This window comes from Aptenodytes patagonicus, chromosome 5 (genome assembly GCF_965638725.1).
Source record: "Aptenodytes patagonicus chromosome 5, bAptPat1.pri.cur, whole genome shotgun sequence".
Lineage (NCBI taxonomy): Eukaryota > Metazoa > Chordata > Aves > Sphenisciformes > Spheniscidae > Aptenodytes > Aptenodytes patagonicus.
Window position 1 is genome coordinate 73,223,398 of NC_134953.1, and position 19,160 is coordinate 73,242,557.

Sequence of the window (19,160 nt, forward strand, 5' to 3'; positions counted from 1 at the left end):
ACAATTGCATAGAAAATTATATACAACTGAAGTATTGTAAGGGGAAAAAATGTTAAGAGGAAATACTCCAGGGCAGATCTCTTGGAGCTGCAGGGCTGTGATTTAGCAATTCCCCCAGTTACTTAGGTGATACTCACTTGTGTAGAAGGTGTGGTTGAGTCTGTTTGTCTGCAGGTAGCTGGAAGCTTTCTGCCTCAGCACCGAAACGACTTTTCCATTTTCATAACTGAAAAGAAGAACAGTAAATGAAAATAAAGGATATTAATGGAGTAACTTCTCTCGTAACATATTATCATGAAACTCATTCTTAAAGAATGTTTTGATCAAAAAGAAAATTAGAAAGCCCACCTGGTGATCAAGTACAGGGACCAACATGTCGTTCAGTCAAATGAGACCTCGAACATCGCAGGTGAGAGTTTTTGTACTTTTCCATAAAGATTTTTTTAGATTTCACAAAAATAAAAAATATTAAAATAAGTGACACTGCACCATTGCTAGGAGACCTGGGAGGAAAAAAACATGTTTTTAACATAGTATATATAGAAAGCATTCTTTTCTAGTTTATATTTAGTAACTTAGCAATTGCAGAAATATTTAATATAGCTTATTTGCATGGCGTCTAGTTATAGGGAAGTGTATCATCCTTGTCAATACCATCTGATTTTCACTAAAAACATCCAGACCTAGACATTAACGGTCCCACAACTACCACAGGTTTGAATGCAATCTAAGTGAACCTTGCTCAGAGCAGGCTTAGTTATTCTTTTTGCACACATTGCCAGGAGCATTTCTGTGCTTCCAAGGTGGCTAATATTATTAACAACTGTCAGAAATACTTCGATTTTTTTTTCTTGCTGGCAAGGTCGAGTTGTGGTGCTGTTTGGATCAAGCTTGCAGGGCTTTGCACTTTTTATGAGATGAACAAAGGTAGGATTTCAGCTGAAGTATTCCTGTAACCATGACATGCTCCAGAGTATCAACTGGTTTTGGTAAGCTCTGTCCATTGCTGTCACAGTGACATAAAGCGGTAGCACAGGCTCTATTTTCTCTCATTTCCATTGTTGAGCTTGTTCTAATGTGACTTATTTTGATGCTGTCAGCTGGCATTCAATCACAAATGGCTCTACCCATCGCTGTTCTCACTGTCTAGTCATCATTGTCAGACAGAGCCTCACTCTTCTAGTCCATGTGCTAACATCAAAGAAACCATTCCTGCCTCCAGAAATTGAAAGTCCACCTAAGCGAAACAATGCATATAGGAAGAGGGTTATAATATATCTACAGTTGTGGTCATCTATCCTTTATTTAGTTGGTGGAGCTCCATGTTTTTTATGTCCCAGAAGAAGTGTGGAACTTCAAGCTGAATACAGTTCCTGTAGCTCTTACTAGCAAATTCATCTCAGCCGGATTTATAAGGTGAGTATAGTCTTAGGCTTCATGTACATGGTAGGTCCTTTACATTGTCCTTCAGTCATTTAGTCCAGCTGTTGCTCTACAGAGCACAATTACACCTGTCAGAAGAGACTTGTTCTCTAATCATTTCTGGAGGATAAGTGGTGCCCATGACTAGCGTTACGTTTATTTGAACTGTATCAGGCTTAGCTCCATTGCAGCCCTTGGTGTAGAGCATTGAAACGCACTTCCAGAGCAGTGCTAGTATTTCTGCAGAATAATTTATGTTGTAAATTCACAGTGTTATATTCTTTCTGTCTTTTTGAGCTTGATTATCAAAATCTTGAATTCTTTTTGGCAACGGGCCAGCTTCAAGACAGAGTGGCTTGATGAAGACGGGATAGCCTGTCAATTCCCAGGAACAGGGGTATGACGATCTGAGCTCTCTCAATCCGAATAAAGAGCTTAAGCCATGTTTCTCAAGGGGAAGCATTACAGCCCATGCAACCACCAGCATATTTTCTTTCTTCCTCAGTAGTATTTCTGAAAGGTTGCTTGACAATCCTAGTACTGTCTGAGTCAGCTTAACAAGGTATTCCAAGGTCTAAGTACAGGCCACTTCCATTAATCATGAAATTAGAGGAAAATATTAAGTGTGTAATTGTCTACGGCCCTGAGTTCTTGTTCCCATGAACTTGATTTCTCAGCCTCTGTGATCTTTTATTTATTCCTCATTCCTCACCACAGAAACCATACTTTTGTTATTTCTAGATGAGATGGCTGCAATGAACTCTAGTTTGCATTACTTTTAAAGGAACACCCTGAAGCAAATTACTCAGATGTGACTAGTCTTCTGCTAGCCAGTGGCAGCAATTAAGAAATATATTACTATATGTTCCTAGCAGCTGCACTGGCAAATAATTTTCAGATAAATTTCTGCCCTATATCTCAGGTTCTGTATACCTAGATAATTTTCTCCCATGATACATTGTAGTTACTTAGATGTTTTCCCTGCTGTTCGTAAATGCCTTAGATTTAGGTTTCCTTGCTGGTTTGGATGGGCATTATCAGTGAAGGATGTGCAGTGTTAGAATTGCCTCTGAAAGAGCTTGCATTTATTGGGTTTCAGAAGACCATTCAAGGGGCATATCTTCTCTGAGACATCAGCTTGAAGAAATGATAGTGAATGAGAGATATTTGAATTACAGATCATCTCTGTTCTCACGTAAGACCTTGGAAGGATGTGTATTGAATTATGTATCCATCTTTCACATATTTCTTTACACATTTGAAATAAATGACATTAGGGCTAATATCTGCAGCAAGTGTGGGCAAAAAATGGCTGGGGAAGAAATAAACAGGAGCTAAATGCACAGGGACCAAGCAGTGTGGCCTAGGTGTGTCCACTCTGCAGACTTTGGTCTCTGCTGCGTGCCTGTGCTCCAAGGCAGATTTATGATCTTGAAGAGGGTCCTCTAAGTCCAGGGTGTTTGAAATAATGCAAGGGAAGCGTTGTAGCCCGCTGAAGTGCTGTGTTTATGAGATGAAAACTGAGGGTGGTTTTACATACCTAGGGTGTGAAATGAAGGCATATAGGGCTATTTGTTTGAAAGTGCAAACAAACCCTGATAGGTTAATGCTGAAGACCTGTCCAAGTTGAAGGGGTGGCACGTTCTTGTCTATACTGTTTACTGAGAATGGCATGTGCTATCCCCCAAGCTATGTTTGTGCTTGAAGAGTGATAGCTGCCTGGGCCAAAATCATGCTAGGTAGTATAATAGCACTTGATCAGCATGGGTGATTAACAGTCTCAGGCCTGAATTTGTTCCCTGGTTTATTTTATATGGCAGCATAGGAGCAATTAGAATTGCTAATGTTGTGCTGCAGAGCTTTTGTGTGCCTCTTGCACATTTGGTTTTATTCTGCGGAGATGCTTTTCATTCTATAGTGATTTTTATACTGAGCTCATTACTTTAATATTTGCATGGTTTCCAGCAGTACATTAAATGATGCAATTCATATTCGCGTCAGCTCTCGCATCCTCAAACTATGGTGGAAATAATCACACTGCAGTGTTTGGTTTTGATTTAAAATACATTTGCATGTACGCATGCACACACCCAACTGTAAATTTGTGTTGGAGAAGGCAAAATCAAAGGAATGTGCCTGCTACTTAAAGTGGGCAGTCATGAAGTCTCCTCTAGCCCTTAGTGCTTAAAGGGGTATGTTCTACAGTCCTGGACCAGCCCCACGAAACTTTGTCATCTATATGGAAATGCATGACTGTAGTTTCCAATGCTTCTGTTGTTCATCTGCAGATGAGCAAGAGCATTCTGAAGGAGTCATTTTCAAATTTCAGTTACTTCCATATTCTCCCTTTGTATGGGGTTCCTAAAATACGAATATTGCCAGTTAATGTTATGACAGCCCTTGTAATACAGTCTACCATAATGTGATACAATGTTCTGACTCTACCACACCAAGAGTCTCTGGCCTGTATGTAATTAGATTCTGTTCTAGGACATAGTTCCCATTTTCGGTCATTCTGTCCATGCAAGCCAGCATGTATATAGCAGTATCTTCCCCCTCTTACTAATTAGACATCATTATTTGATCTTACAGATGTATTAATGAATAACAACATTCTAGGGTGCCTCCTCACATCACCTTAAGAGTGCTACGGGGGAAGCTTGGAGAGTACCTGGGTGGAGCTGCAGTTGCAGATAAATTCACATTTTTAAAATGCATTGGGAAAAAGCTAGCAGTGGTAAGTTAATATTTTTTTTCTTTAGTGCTCTTCTGCTTTATCATGTAAACCACAGATTTTGTTCCTGCAGATTAGATAATATCACAAGAAAATTGAGGTAACTTTAGAAGCACTGTTAGCATTTGTTTTTAAACGTGCTGGAGCATAAGCTCTTGTCAGAGCACATCTACTTCCCCAAATACAAAGGCACAGCTGGATAGGTATATTAGAAACATCCTTTAAAGCATCAGATGTAAGTAGCTGCCATCCAGTGAAAAGATGCTAGTTTTGAAAAGTCAATGGATTAATTATGACAAATCTGGTTGCATTAAAAAAAAAATCCCCCTAAGGTCATTATTACCAATACATGGTTGTGAATATAGCACTTGGAAGAATTTGCAACAGAAGCTGAGTAAGTCAGAGTTCCTCTAATGGTTCCTGCTGTGACCTGCCCAAAAGCCTTTAAAGATCAGTCTCTGAATGAAAACTTCTCTGGATGTACATTTGTGTTCCAATAATTAGTCCAGTAATACAGCCTGAGATTTATGTAAACAAAAACCTACATCTCTGAATCATAACTGTTCCTCACATTGATTCTCTATACATTTATATCTTACAAACTATAGCTAAAGATTAAATAAACTTGGAAATCAGTCCAACTGAAAGTTGTTCGTGTAATACACAAAGACTTTAGTGATGTACATAGAATACTTTCTTTCACTTCTCATTTCACCTCTGTTTCTCACGGATTTGGAAATTAATTGCAAGCTGGAAATTTGGTGCTGTTCTTTATTTCATTTGTAGTTGAGTTATCCCTAAAATTACCCACACGGAAGAGTAAAATAAATAATAAGTAATGTGCAAAAACTAGGTGGAAAAATCTGAAGAGAAACTTAAAGACGGTAACACAATCTGAATTTGAAAATGTGTGTATGTCTTCAAAGAATTGAGGTGTTTTTAACTGCATGATAATAAGTAAGATGGTATATTTTCTTCCCCACTGATAGTTCTGAGAGAAATGGAGAAATTTTCCAGCTTCCTTTAGAATGTCAGGAATTTAATAAAGTATTTAATAGAGAATTAAAGATATTGGTAGATAAAAGTGAAGATTTTTAGCAACAAATTAAAGATATAATTTTAATTTGGGGTATTTACTCTTGCTTGTTGTTTAACTTTATAACAAAGTGTAAAGCAATAAACCAACTAACTGGTTTATTTGTTGTTTAGGGTCATGGTAACCTCATTGAATTACATCTCCATGATCAAATATTTGTTGAGTGGTTTTTTTTTCCCTCCAGTCTTCTGTTTCACAACAGTAACAACGTAAGCAGTACTAAGAGCTGTACCCTACTTGCAAGTAAGGATCTTTAAATGAAAAATAAACATAAACCAAAACCGTGTTCATTTGCTCTTCCTTTTCTTTCATGCAGCCTGTGTCTCTTAACAGTGAATCGAGGGCATTGCCTGGCCACTATTGAGAACAGAATTTGGCCCCATGTTTAGTTCAATTTCATTATTTAAATGTAAGCTCAGATTTCTTTTTTTTTTTCCTGTTGGAGCACATCTTTCAAATATACATTGATTTTCTTAGACTTTGTTTTTAGGACGACTGTTGAAATCTGAAGGTGTGTATCACACAAAGAATATCAAAACAATAAATACAAGAAGGCATGAGAGAGTCATAGGGGTTTTTTTTATATATACATTAAATATTTTGCAGTAGTGTATCAGGTAAATAGAGAAAATTATGTGAGACTCAGCATTTCTGGTCAAATTCAGCTTGAAGCAACTTCTGGTAAAGACAGTCTAAGACTTTCTTCTGCTGTGACTGTTGGCTCAGGTCCTTTGAACCATAAGAGAAAGTGTAAAGGATAAAGAAATTTGTTCAGTACATCCATGTACTCTTGTGGGTCTGATTTAGATTGTGGAAAAATAGACAAAGTTTCAGTGCCGTGTCAGAAAATAGTGTCGTATTCTATGTTCCTTCTTCCCCATCAGGCCATTACAGAAGATAGTGCTGGTTAAGAAAAATGTAGTATGTAAAGATGATGATAGAATACAGAAATTAAGTCATATGCAACATTATTGGTAAAAAAGTATTTTATTGGTTACGCTTCCATTCTTTATCTTCCAAGGTGAAAGCAAAGCAAGAAGCAGAACTGGAACTGAAGTCATTTGCTCCCCCTTACGTATGTATTGTATGGCTTTTAAGCTGTCATTTTCAGAAACTTTTTACATTGCACATTTCCTCTTTTGTGTCTGATTAATATACTGCATATTTTAGGCACTTTATCCTGAATTATATGTATTACCTGGAGTGGACTGCTTTGAAGATGTTTATCCATTGTCATCATCAACTCAACAGAAACATCACTTTAATGCAGAAGATAATGGATCAAGATTATCCAGTCTTCCCCCCAAAAAACCTGAAAAAAGCAAACGATTTTTAGAAAGCACGCAAAGCAGTCATCAGCTAGAAAATCAGGAAGTGCACAGTCCTGTCAAATGGGGTGAGAAAGAACCTGTTCCAGTTTTGCACACAAAACATGAGCAAGACCATAACAGCAGGACTGAAGAAAAACAGATACAGTTTAGAGAAGAAGGTAAGTTTCACCAGTGTCGTGAAGGAGGATGATGAAGGAGGAGAAGAATAACTATTAAGGTAAACATTTATACTAAAATAATGTTTCTCTTTTCCAATATCAATTATTATGCAGATCAAAATGGATCCAGTGCATCTCTCTTTGCACCAAGTAATTCAAATCCTGCAGATTCGGAGTCTGGAGAGAGTGATATGCTATTACAGGCCTCTCAGCAAAATCATCTCAGCCAGAATCAAAAAAAGCATAATACTCCTAAGTGGAATGACAAAGCCAAAGGAACTGCTCTTACTCTTCCTGTAAACCACCGTGATGAACAAGGCCAGAATAACCAAACACCCCAAAATCCCATTAAATATCGAAAGGGTACTACTGTTCATTGTCATCTTTTTGCTAAAGCATGCCTTTTAGAAAGTTGGCAGAGTAAAGCTGAGTTTTAAGAAATCTACAGTTACAGCATGAGTTGGAATATTGCTATCAGAACAATAGTCTCATTTTAATAACAGTAACAATAATAATAATAACTTTGAAAGAGCTGTAGTTTTTACTTTGGATGAGTCCTTCTTTATCACAATGTACTGATACAGGGAAACACTTCACTATAGTTGATGCATTTGTCTAATCTTATTTACATTAAAATAAATTACTAAGCAGCTACTGTAAAGATTGGAGGATAATAATCCCATAATTCAACAGCAATTTTAAATGAAAAAATCTTGTTAGGAGTACATCAGGGAAAGCATTTAGTCACTTAAACTTTCATTGTCATCTTATCCATGGCTACATTACTACTGAAGAGGAAGTGTTTCCTCCCCTGCCTCCTATATAATGTTTATTTATATGCTATTGAACAGTGGCATTCCTAAAACTGAGAGGTGGGAGAACTCTTTGAGCAGACTAGAGTGAAAATAGTACAAAAGCATGGAGGGGATTAAAGCATACATAAACTAGATAACAGTTCTGTGCCAAAATAGAAAATGTTGTTTGGAAGAGACCTATTAACTACTACTACTTTAAAATGGGGTGTCTTACGGATACTGGGGGCCATTAAATCTCCGAACAGTTTTCTAATGTTCTTAATATTCCTAAATTTTTAGTAATTACCAAGAAAGAAATGATTGATGCATTTAAATTGGATTTGAGTGACTGCTTCTATATTAACATCAAAATTATAACAAACTGGTTTTGAGGAAATACTTTTGAAAGAAAAGCAGACTTTTACAGTTAATGTAAAAAAGGTGACCTTTATTCTATTGCAAATTTTTAATGAATAATTAATTATTAAATGAGGCGATACTCATTTTTCATAGGTATGGGCACCTTATAGATCTCAGTTAGAATGATTTTCTGGATATCCGGTACTTTGAATAAGAAAACAAAAATTTGGGTATTGTCGTCTTTGAGACGTGTCTGGAGAGTGTATTAGAAAAGGCTTTCATGGATGACTTTTCAGTAATTTCAGTTTCCAATCATAATTGGTCAAAAATAGCTTTGTCCCTCCATCGTCGTGGTAACTGATATTAAGTGTGAGACCGCTTAATATACAAATATATATGTATATCTACATATATATGTGCATATATATATATACATGGCTGAAAAGTTTTCCAGAACTTTATTTTACATGATGAAGGATGTAGGATTTTGTAGTATAAAGTAAAGGTAATGTCTGTCAGCAATTTTATCTTGAAATATTTATTGTATATATTTTAAAGCAGATAACATTTATTAATTAATATTTAAATGCAAAACATTTTGCTGTCCCTTTCTTTGCTGGCTCCAGTTTGTAGGGGATCTTCAGCCTCTGAAAAGCAGAAAAGCGTTAGATACAGCATTAGTTTAGGGAAGGTGAAATAATTACGTGGTTTATCTGTGATAAGCTTTCCTGTATTAGTTACCAGAATTAGTTAGATACAAATTCTCAAAACAAAAATACCTTTTTTACCTTTATTTCTTTCCTCTGTTATTCACACAACGTTTCCATACCCCAGAGATAAGGTTATTTATTGGATTGATTCACTGAATTTCTAATACAGGTTGGAAAGTCCAGGCATTGACAGTCAAAAGAGCTTGAATTTTGTGAGTATAATCTGTATGTTTTGATCATCATTATCCTATCACAGAACTAAGCACCAAACTGCTCATTACAAACATGGAAAATAATGACCACCAAAAAGATACCAAACTAAGAAGAGACAGAACACAGGATTCTGGAATTCCTAAAACAGTGAAAGGCCAAACCACAGAATATGTACACAAAACCCAAAGGTTAGTAAACGATGATTCTGATAAAGTAATGGATAATGTTAATTCGTAACTAGAAATTTATTTCACAGACTTCAAATAAATGAAAGAAAATGGTGAAAAAAACATTTTGTTACATGAATTTTCACTTGCTTCTTTGATTTTTATCTGTAGCTTGCAGCAATACAGAACTAGCAAGTCTATGGCTGATCCTGGTGAAAAACTGGATAGTCAGGTGTGTTTTTCAAGGTAACATATTCTTAGTAATCTGGAGCAGTAAACATAGTCCTCCACCTATAAATAGTCTAATTTTGTAAGACAGATAACTCATTAGAAATATGAAATATTCAAATACAGGATTGAGAGTAATTAAGAAAAGTTAATTAATGCACTGGTACTTTGCAGATTTGCTAATGAAAAATCAACTGTATTTCTAAACAGTGAAATCATCAGAAGTTATACCTCTGGTTATCATTTAACAGGAACTACATACACAATAACTATCTCAGTCTAATTAATGTTAGCTGAATTTTTTACAGTTTCTTGACAGTAGCATTGTATTGGTTTTATCGGTGACATTTTTATAATTTCATACTTCCTGTGGGATAAATCTGTCTTCTCTCGAGCAAAACTTCTCGTAAGAAAAACTACAAAATTCGTTAAAACATATGTATGATGTAGTCATAACATCAGAATAAGAACATACTTAGGAAGACACAGGACTCACATGCAATCATACAGCGTAATAGCTGTCACTATTAACTGTCATCTGTGAGCTCTTGTGCAGAAGTGATTGTAGTGGAGTCTTATGGAAATACTAATGAAATTGAAAATCTGCAGTTATAGATTTTGGTTTAGAAATGGTCAGTCCAGACTTCATAAGCAATGAGCCAGATGGCAGTTTTAAGGTCCATTATTCCTGGTCTTGCACGGGAGTGTCAGTAACTTGCGGGGTTATGGACATGGACAGGAACAATTAGCAATAGTCTACATTTTTGTCCATATGCTCTCTGTGATATAAGTGTTCAGTGTTCCGATTTTATTTGCAGAGGTCCAGCTGTTTGTAAGTTAGTTATCATTTGTACTGGTAACAGAATAGAAAAGCTTATATGCAGAATTCAAATTCAGCCCTCCCTTCACTCAGACCACTTTCAGGGCATATGTTTAACGTAACTATTCAGGATTATGAGTTATGTACTTAGAGTTGTGTCTTTTGACTCTCTAGGCAGATCAAAACGAGCAAAATCATCTTACTTGTCCAAAAGAATATATTTCGCCTCCTAGTCCGCCTTTTCTGGCACTTTCTGTAAATCCAGCTCAAGTTCCCGCAATTCAGGCAGAAAGTGAGTATATGATTCCAAGAAATTGCAGGGGAGTGAACATTTAATCAAGACTGAATAGTTAATGAAGACAGAAATACCTACTCTATGAAAGAATTTGTACATACATTCATTCGCAGTATTGTTACAAATTTTAATTTGTGGGTGGAAAATTCCAGGCATTTATAATTGCACGGGCTGTTCATAGAGCATGGCAGGTTCCCAGTGTTAGAAAACCCAGCTTGCGGACTTGGGGATGGAAGGAGAAAAGGAGGGAGATCAGATGAAATACTGCTGGCTCACGTGCGAAGGTAGCAAAGAAAACCACCGGTAGTATTGCTGAGGATCCTCCGCTGGGGTGGAGGAGGAGGATAGTGAGAAGGTAATTGATTGACCTGGTGTTGCAAACTAGTGAAAGTTTGAGATACTATCCTGCCTATGACCAGCTGGAGTTCAAGGCAAGGTTTTGCTGCAGGTTATATTGCAAAGTATTTTGAGCAGGAAATAGGCTTTTGGAGGCTTTTTTGGCTTTATGTGGCAGGAGTTTTCAATGTATGCAGTGTATATATATCTTGAATATATGGTTTTGGTGATACGTTGTCTAGACATATAAAAGGGTGTTTATTTGTTTGTGTGTGCGTATGAATGCCTGGATGCATGCTGGATTTCTCACTTTTTTCTAATGCACCAGCCATTTCCAAAAGTTAGAGCTAGTTTATTAAAAATAAAAGAATTTCTACTGCCTGTTCTGACAGAGCTTTTGGCACGATTTATGGTGGGTGCATTACAAAAATCTTGATTGATCCTTCCAACTTACAGTATCCAGATGCTTGCTAAATATAATTATAATATCTTTAGAAAAGAAGATGGTAGAACGATTGCAACGAATGAAGAAAGACAGAATGCACATGGAAAAAACTAGAGAAGAACTGATCAAAAAAGCTAAAGGGCTCCTGGAACAAAATAAGCTGAGGAGATACCACGGTACGCTTTTAATTTACTTTGGAATTTGGAATGATTGAGAAATGACACTGAAACCAATATGAAAATGTGCGTTTCCTTGTCAGTGAGCTTAATTATGGAGAGAGCAGTTTGCTAACCCATAGCTCCGAGAAGGCTCGTTTGTGTAACAGCATGCTGGAAAGATTCAAGGTTGCAATGTTTTCCTCCCACTTTTTTGTGGCAGTATTATAAATCTAAAAATATCCTGGCTTTTATAAACCATTCAAGTTGTGTCCCATGTACATACAGTGCCCAGAGAGCTACTGCAGGCCGCTTCGCTGTTTGAGGCCCAGGGCAGCCGACATACTCTAAACCTGCCTTTAGCTGGTGCTTACAGAGGTTTTTTACTGTGTTGATAGGGCTTCTAGTTGAATTGCCAGCATAATACTCTTTGTTCCTCCTATCTATCTAATGGTACTCAGCTTATGGCATGGAAGTTACAAGCCTGTTGTGACAAGCTTGACAAACCTTGTTTTTTAACAAGGTAAAATCTCATTGAAATCCCACCTAAATTTTCTTCGTAAAATTGTTTTCGAGTTTATACTTAAACTATCCTCCCTAAGTCACATTCCAGTTATACAGAGATGAGGTTTAATCACTTTGATGTTTTGAGAGCATTCTCTTTGTACTTAAATACAGCTAAATCACTAGGAGTCTCAACTATTATTTGTAGCTTTGTTGAAAGGAGAAGACAAGCCAATTCTTCCAGTTATTCTCTAAGGGCATGGCTACGCTGCACCCTGCAGCATGGTGAAGTTGTATTTTAAAAAAACCAAACTGGGGTGCTTGAAGCAGTGAAGCTGTAGTAGCGTGGAGCTGCAAAGCAAGCTAATTTACCCTGCTGAGATAAGCCCTAAATGGCTCCTGCATTGTCTTAAATTATGTTATCCAGTTAGGTAAAATAAAGTTTTTTCCACAAGAATTCAAACAGCTTCTACAGGTTCTTTAAGAAGCGTCTCTACCTCTGAATTATTTTTCAGACCTGTAGAGTTTCATAAGTAAGTGCATTTGCAAACATGTTTCTTCACAAGGTATGAAGGGAAGAGCATATTCGGTAGGAACAGGGATCCAGTCTGTATTTAATATCCTCCTAAGGTTGCCATGCTGACAGTCGCTCTCAGTTACGTACCATGTAGTCCTCCAACAGCTGGGTTCTTTTTGGTAAGTTTCTGAGAAGCAGTTGTCCTGATTTCCTAAAACGTGCCTTGAAAGAAGGAATCATTTAAGACACTTTGCAGACTAGTGGACGTATGTGGCCATAAAACTGCCACACCAGGTACGGGGGGATTTATGTGCCAGCTGTTGATAGCACATTAACAACATAGGAGAAATCATTGTTAAGTGTAAAGGTAAATAACTGTTCCCCATAATCTTGGGACTTCTGTATAAAACGAAGCTGTTCAAAATCTCTGGCCCTGCAGAGCTCAAGTTTTGCGTAAATCTACAGTGCTAAATATTCTGCTACAGTAAAGCTGTGGACTTCAGACTGTGGTGGGCATACCAGTCTTCACAGGTCTGGAGCACTGACTGTGCAGCTGAAACCTGCAGAACAGCCAGGCTGAACGACATTTTGGTTCCGGACCTTGTGTTACATCTTGGTGGACAGATAGAGCCTTTTGTTGCAGGTGATTGTGTGAAAATTCCATTGCATTTATAGTGAATGTAATTTTAATGAAGATTTTTCATCAATTGCTTTTTTTAACGAAACCTACTGCCATGTTTTAATGCGTACATTGGCCAGCTGAATCTTCTGAGGTCAGTTGGTCATTACTGTCTTCAACAGACCTTATGATAAAGTGAATAAGACCAAACAGTATTACTGTTTTCCTGTGTAGTTCGTGAGGAATGGAAAAAGAAGTACTTTGAAACTAAGAAAGCTACGGTTTCACTGGAGGACGCTTTAAACAAACTGCGACAAGATTTAGAGCTTTACCACCAGAAATTACTCTTGCAATTGGAAGCCAGAGATAGCCGAAAACGACCAAACAATATGACAACCTCCAAGGTATTTGCTTGTATTATTTAATCTCTCTTTTTACACAGCCTGGTTTTTTGGTATAAAATATAAATTAAGGTAACAAATCAATCACCAACCAATGACTTGTAAACTAGCTTTAACAGCCAAATATCCCTCAATGATCTGAGGTATAGAATTCCTTCAGTGCTCAAGTCTGAGCATTTGATTCTTTCTGCTTTGTGTTTGTACAATACCTTCTTGTAACAAAATCCCCGTTTGTTCAGTATGATTAATGAATTGTTCAGTTCTGTATTGTTCTCATCATCCCAAATTTCATGTACAGAGATAATGAATTCTAGTTTGGAGGACAAGAAATGTCTCTGAGGCTTTTGGAGTGGGTTGCACCTGAACTATTGTGCAACTGTGAGTCTCATGTTATGTTGTTGGTGTCAAATCACGGGAAGTTCAGAGGAATTAAAAAAAGACAAGACAAAAGAAAAGGGGGAAACACCCTTCCCAATAGTTGTATCTGCTGATTTTCTAAATGCGTTAATGGAAGCAAGTCTGTTGGCAAATCTAAAGCTAAACTAGGAAATATAAATGTCCCTTTCTTGTATCTGAAAGGTGGGAGAGTGTATGTACAATCTAAGAGTGTATATTATATACAAAGGTGTGTTCTTTGAGCTATCTTAATATAAATATCTACAGTATAAAAATATTAATAGGGTTGATATTGCATTATATTACTAGCTATGTTCAGAAATGTTATTGCTTCTTTTGGGGGGGATATCAGGGGTTTTTTTAGGTCTCTCTGGCTAGGCACAAAGAGGCCTTATGTGAAGGATATGCACAACTTTACATGCATACAGCAGTTATTTATCGGCTAGCACACACAGAAGATAGCTAGGATTTAATGAGCTATTAGGCTAAGCACAAGTACGCTCTCCACCCCTCGTAAGCTACACGCTGGCCAGGCGGACATCAGTCAGGCGGGAGTTTATCTGCCCTAAACATTACATGAGTGCAGCAATCTCCTCAGTAAGTGTACTGTGACAGAGTGATGCTAAGCCTGTGAGAGAAAAAAAATATGATTTCAAGTATACCTTTTTATTATAAATGGAGAGTAGCCATAAAAGATAATTGCAAAACAACGTGCTGTTACTCAGGAGACCTGATCTGGATCTTAACTTCCCAAAGCAACAGGGAGTGGAAGAACCTCCGCACCCAGCTGAAGGGCTGGCAGCAGAAGGGAGCTGCCCTCTCTTGGAGAGCAGACTGCTTACAGACCAGAGGCAGCCCAGCACACATTAAGGACAAGAAGCAAGCAGGGGAGTTGGAAAGAGTTTAAAGGATTGTTTCTGAGTGGTGAAGTAACACACAACGAATGAAGAGATGCACTAATGCTGCACTTAAAAGTCTTGTTGTTTTTGTTGTTGTTTCATATAGAATTACACAATCATCCGGATTACTACAGTGCAGCATGAACTCGATCAACTGAGGAGGAAGCTGGATGATACAAAAATGAAACTCATAATAGAAATCAAGGTACTCTGCCTTTTAATTAAAACAGTTGAAATGTTGCTATGTATAAAACAACTTAGATCTTCCCAAACATTAGATGATGTAAAGATTTGCTAAACAGTTCTTGTTTTATGCTGTTAGTTTTATGGTGCTAGTTGTCATTGTAACTTTATCACTTGAGCCTAATTACTCCAGAACACCAGGTTATTAGACGATTTTGAATGTATGGCATTCAAGCAACTTAGATTTTCAAGGTACAATGTAAGCTAAGCTTTACAGTCTCATAAAATTTTCATTTCACTCAAAAGGTGATTGAAGGAACATACTTGGTGATGTTGAAGAGTATTTTAAGTTTTACTGAATCTTTAGGTCGATTTACGGTAACAGTGAGGCACTGATCAGTAGACGACCATGGCTAAGAAAAAAAAAAACTGGTATAAAGAGGGGGAAAAAAAAAAAAAAGAGAATGGCTCTCCAAGCAGATGGCAGTCCTCTTCATCTGCTTTATTCCATACCAGTGCTGTCTGTGGCTCCCGTTGGAAGGAAGCTGATGGTATAGGCCTTCGCATTGGATAGCTTTTCAGCTCTGAATGCTTGAAATAAATAGAATCATAGAATCATTGAGGTTGGAAAAGACCTCTAAGATCATCGAGTCCAACCATCGACCCAACACCACCACCCACTAAACCATGTCCCTAAGCGCCTCATCTACACGTCTTTTAAATACCTCCAGGGATGGGGACTCCACCACTTCCTTGGGCAGCCTGGTCCAATGTTTAACCACTCTTTCAGTAAAGAAATTTTTCCTCACATCCAATCTAAACCTCCCCTGGCACAACTTGAGGCCATTTCCTCTCGTCCTATCGCTTGTTACTTGGGAGAAGAGACCAACACCCACCTCGCTACAACCTCCTTCCAGGTAGTTGTAGAGAGCGATGAGGTCTCCCCTCAGCCTCCTTTTCTCCAGGCTAAACAGCCCCAGTTCCCTCAGCCGCTCCTCATAAGACTTGTTCTCCAGACCCCTCACCAGCCTCGTTGCCCTTCTCTGGACACGCTCCAGCACCTCAACGTCCTTCTTGTAGTGAGGGGCCCAAAACTGAACACAGTATTCGAGGTGCGGCCTCACCAGGGCCGAGTACAGGGGCACGATCACTTCCCTACTCCTGCTGGCCACACTATTTCTGATACAGGCCGGGATGCCATTGGCCTTCTTGGCCGCCTGGGCACACTGCCGGCTCGTGTTCAGCCGGCTGTCGACCAGCACCCCCAGGTCCTTTTCCATCGGGCAGCTTTCCAGCCACTCTTCCCCGAGCCTGTAGCGCTGCATGGGGTTGTTGTGGCCGAAGTGCAGGACCCGGCACTTGGCCTTGTTGAACCTCATACAATTGGTCTGGGCCCATCGATCCAGCCTGTCCAGGTCCCTCTGCAGAGCCTTCCTACCCTCGAGCAGATCAACGCTCCCGCCCAACTTGGTGTCGTCTGCAAACTTACTGAGGGTGCACTCGATCCCCTCATCCAGATCATAGATAAAGATATTGAACAAGACCGGCCCCAGTACTGAGCCCTGGGGAACACCGCTCGTGACCGGCCGCCAACTGGATTGAACTCCATTCACCACAACTCTCTGGGCCCAGTCGTCCAGCCAGTTTTTGACCCAGCGCAGAGTACACCTGTCTAAGCTGTGAGCCGCCAGCTTCTCTAGGAGAATGCTGTGGGAGACGGTGTCAAAGGCCTTGCTGAAGTCCAGGTAGACCACATCCACAGCCTTTCCCTCATCCACTAGGCGGGTCACCTGGTCATAGAAGGAGATCAGGTTGGTCAAGCAGGACCTGCCTCTCATGAACCCGTGCTGGCTAGGCCGGATCCCCTGGTTGTCCCGCTCATGCCTTGTGAGTGCCCTCAAGATGAACCGCTCCATCATCTTCCCTGGCACCGAGGTCAGGCTGACAGGCCTGTAGTTCCCCGGATCCTCCTTCCGGCCCTTCTTGTAGATGGGCGTCACATTGGCAAGCCTCCAGTCGTCCGGGACCTCCCCCGTTAACCAGGACTGCTGATAAATGATGGAGAGCGGCTTGGCGAGCACCTCCGCCAGCTCCCTCAGCACTCTCAGGTGGATCCCATCCGGCCCCATAGACTTGTGAGCGTCCAGGTGGCGTAGCAGGTCGTTGACTGCTTCCTCTTGGATTACAGGGGGTTCATCCTGCTCGCCGTCCCTGTCTTCCAGCTCAGGGGGCCGAGTACCCTGAGGATAACTGGTCTGCCCGTTAAAGACTGAGGCAAAGAAGGCATTGAGTACCTCAGCCTTTTCCTCATCCTCGGTGACAATGTTCCCCCCCGCATCCAATAAGGGATGGAGATTCTCCTTGGCTCTCTTTTTGTCATTAATATATTTGTAAAAGCTTTTTTTGTTGTCTTTAACGACAGTGGCCAGATTGTGTTCTAGCTGGGCTTTTGCCTTTCTCATTTCTTCTCTGCATGACCTAACGAGATCCCTGTACTCTTCTTGAATTGCCTGCCCCTCCTTCCACAAGCAGTAAACTCTCCTTTTTTTCCTGAGTCCAAGACCAGCACCCCCAGGTCCTTTTTCCTAGGAGTCCTCTACCTCACAGAGATTGCCCATGCCCCTGTTTACTGAGTAATCTAGGGTGGATGTACTCGTTATGCCTCCTCCATTGTATAACAAGGACTGGAAAGAACAATGAATGTCACAGTTGTCTCTTAAAAACACCCAGGCAAAGTACAGAAGAAAGCAGTGCTAGAACTAGGCTATCTAATTAGACGCGTAAAATTTTAAACATGAAAGATATATACTGTGTTCAGCCATCCTGTATAAAATTCAATCTTAGTTATATAACCCCATGTGCATGTCAACTCCAAAAACTTCCTTAAATTGCAATTCCTTAAATTACTGTTTCTTCTGCAGCTGAGAAAGCAGGCAGCATCTGATTTACGAGCACTGAGAGCGGAACTGACACATAAGAAGATTCATTCAGCTTTAATTCTCCAGTCCAGAAAATCAGGGATCTAAGAGGATGACACAACTTCAACATCCGTAAAGTCTACAGAAGCTCTGTAATGTATATAGAAGTCCAGAATTTCAGAGCATTTGTTTGTATGTTCTTGAAGTTACCTTGTAGAAAGACATCAACTATGTAAATGTTGTGGAATTTGTATACTGGGCTACTGAGGTACTGCAGCTCACTTCTGTTTAAATCTCACTCTTACTGTAAGATTAGTCAGCTACTTAAACATACAGTTTAATCTAGTAATGTGTCTAAAACAAAGCTAAGTTATTTTAAAAGTGCAAATTAGTGAATTAGGTAACAACACGGTATGCTGATGTTCTTTCATTAACAAAATACCTACTAAGCAAATAAACCTATAATCTATAACCTCCTATTCTTATTTTCAAGCACACACATTAAATTTTTGGAAAATGATTAAAATACATCTTCTGTAGAACTACAGCAACAGTAATCTTTTATTTAGCTATTTACTGAAGTATATTTTTGTCACTGTAAGTGTGCCTATCTGTAAATTCCCAGTGTATTATTACCATTTTATTATGAACAAAATCTCAGATAATCTCACCTTATTTCATACATAGCCGTTTTTGTTCCCTCTCATTTGGAAAGCCACATGGATATTAACCTTCTTCTGTAGTTAGTGGAAGAGGCAAGCTTTGTCTTGGACAAGCTGTAATGATGACCCTGGTCCAACTTACAGTATTGCATACTCTGTTTTTCTTTAAGTTTAAGCTCATGCATGTGCTTAGATAACAATTCTCTGAAAGAGTAATCAGAAACCTCTTCTTGAGAGTAATTTTTTCTAGCTCTCCTGTTTGCCTCTTCGCAGTACCAGATGTTATTACATTAAGCAGAACAATAACACGCTAGAAATTAGTGTCAGCTAAAAAGCTGACAAGGCTGTATTTATTATTGGAAGTGAAACACTCATGGGAAATCAGTAATACAATAAGAAAATTATGCAACTCTTAAAAGGACTAACTTCCAAATGCCTTGAGTCAAACCACCCGCTATCCAATTTGTTTTCTTGAAGATAAGATTTAACAAAGATTTTAGCGCTAAAGTATTAAATTAATTATTAAAACTACAACCACTTTTGCTCAAATCAGGATTGAATCCTACATCCTGTATTTCAGAATTGTGTCTTATTTAAGACACAAGAGCAGGCAACTAGCTACTGGAAAACCCTGAACCTAAATTAAAAAAACAAAACCAACTCATGATTCTTGACTGCTACAGGAAAAAGTTTTATAATAAAGTCATCTGGCCTTCAGTTCGGATTTTGTAGGTTAGATCATCTGCTCCAGAAGACCTCTCCATTTCATAAATATCTATCTCACAGTATTTTAGCAT

The 19,160-nt window shown here is 38.9% G+C and overlaps 1 protein-coding gene across 1 annotated transcript; it reads left to right on the forward strand.

Moving 5' to 3' along the window:
• Nucleotides 1–77: 77 nt before the first annotated feature.
• Nucleotides 78–18,211, forward strand: SPATA1 (spermatogenesis associated 1). Its single transcript, XM_076338260.1, has 13 exons — nt 78–409; nt 1,310–1,416; nt 4,042–4,159; nt 6,274–6,327; nt 6,423–6,741; nt 6,856–7,104; nt 8,862–9,006; nt 9,157–9,217; nt 10,208–10,325; nt 11,160–11,285; nt 13,139–13,308; nt 14,707–14,805; nt 17,705–18,211. The coding sequence occupies exons 1-13, from the start codon at nt 374–376 to the stop codon at nt 17,807–17,809; spliced, it is 1,707 nt and encodes a 568-aa protein (XP_076194375.1). The 5' UTR covers nt 78–373; the 3' UTR covers nt 17,810–18,211.
• Nucleotides 18,212–19,160: the final 949 nt, after the last annotated feature.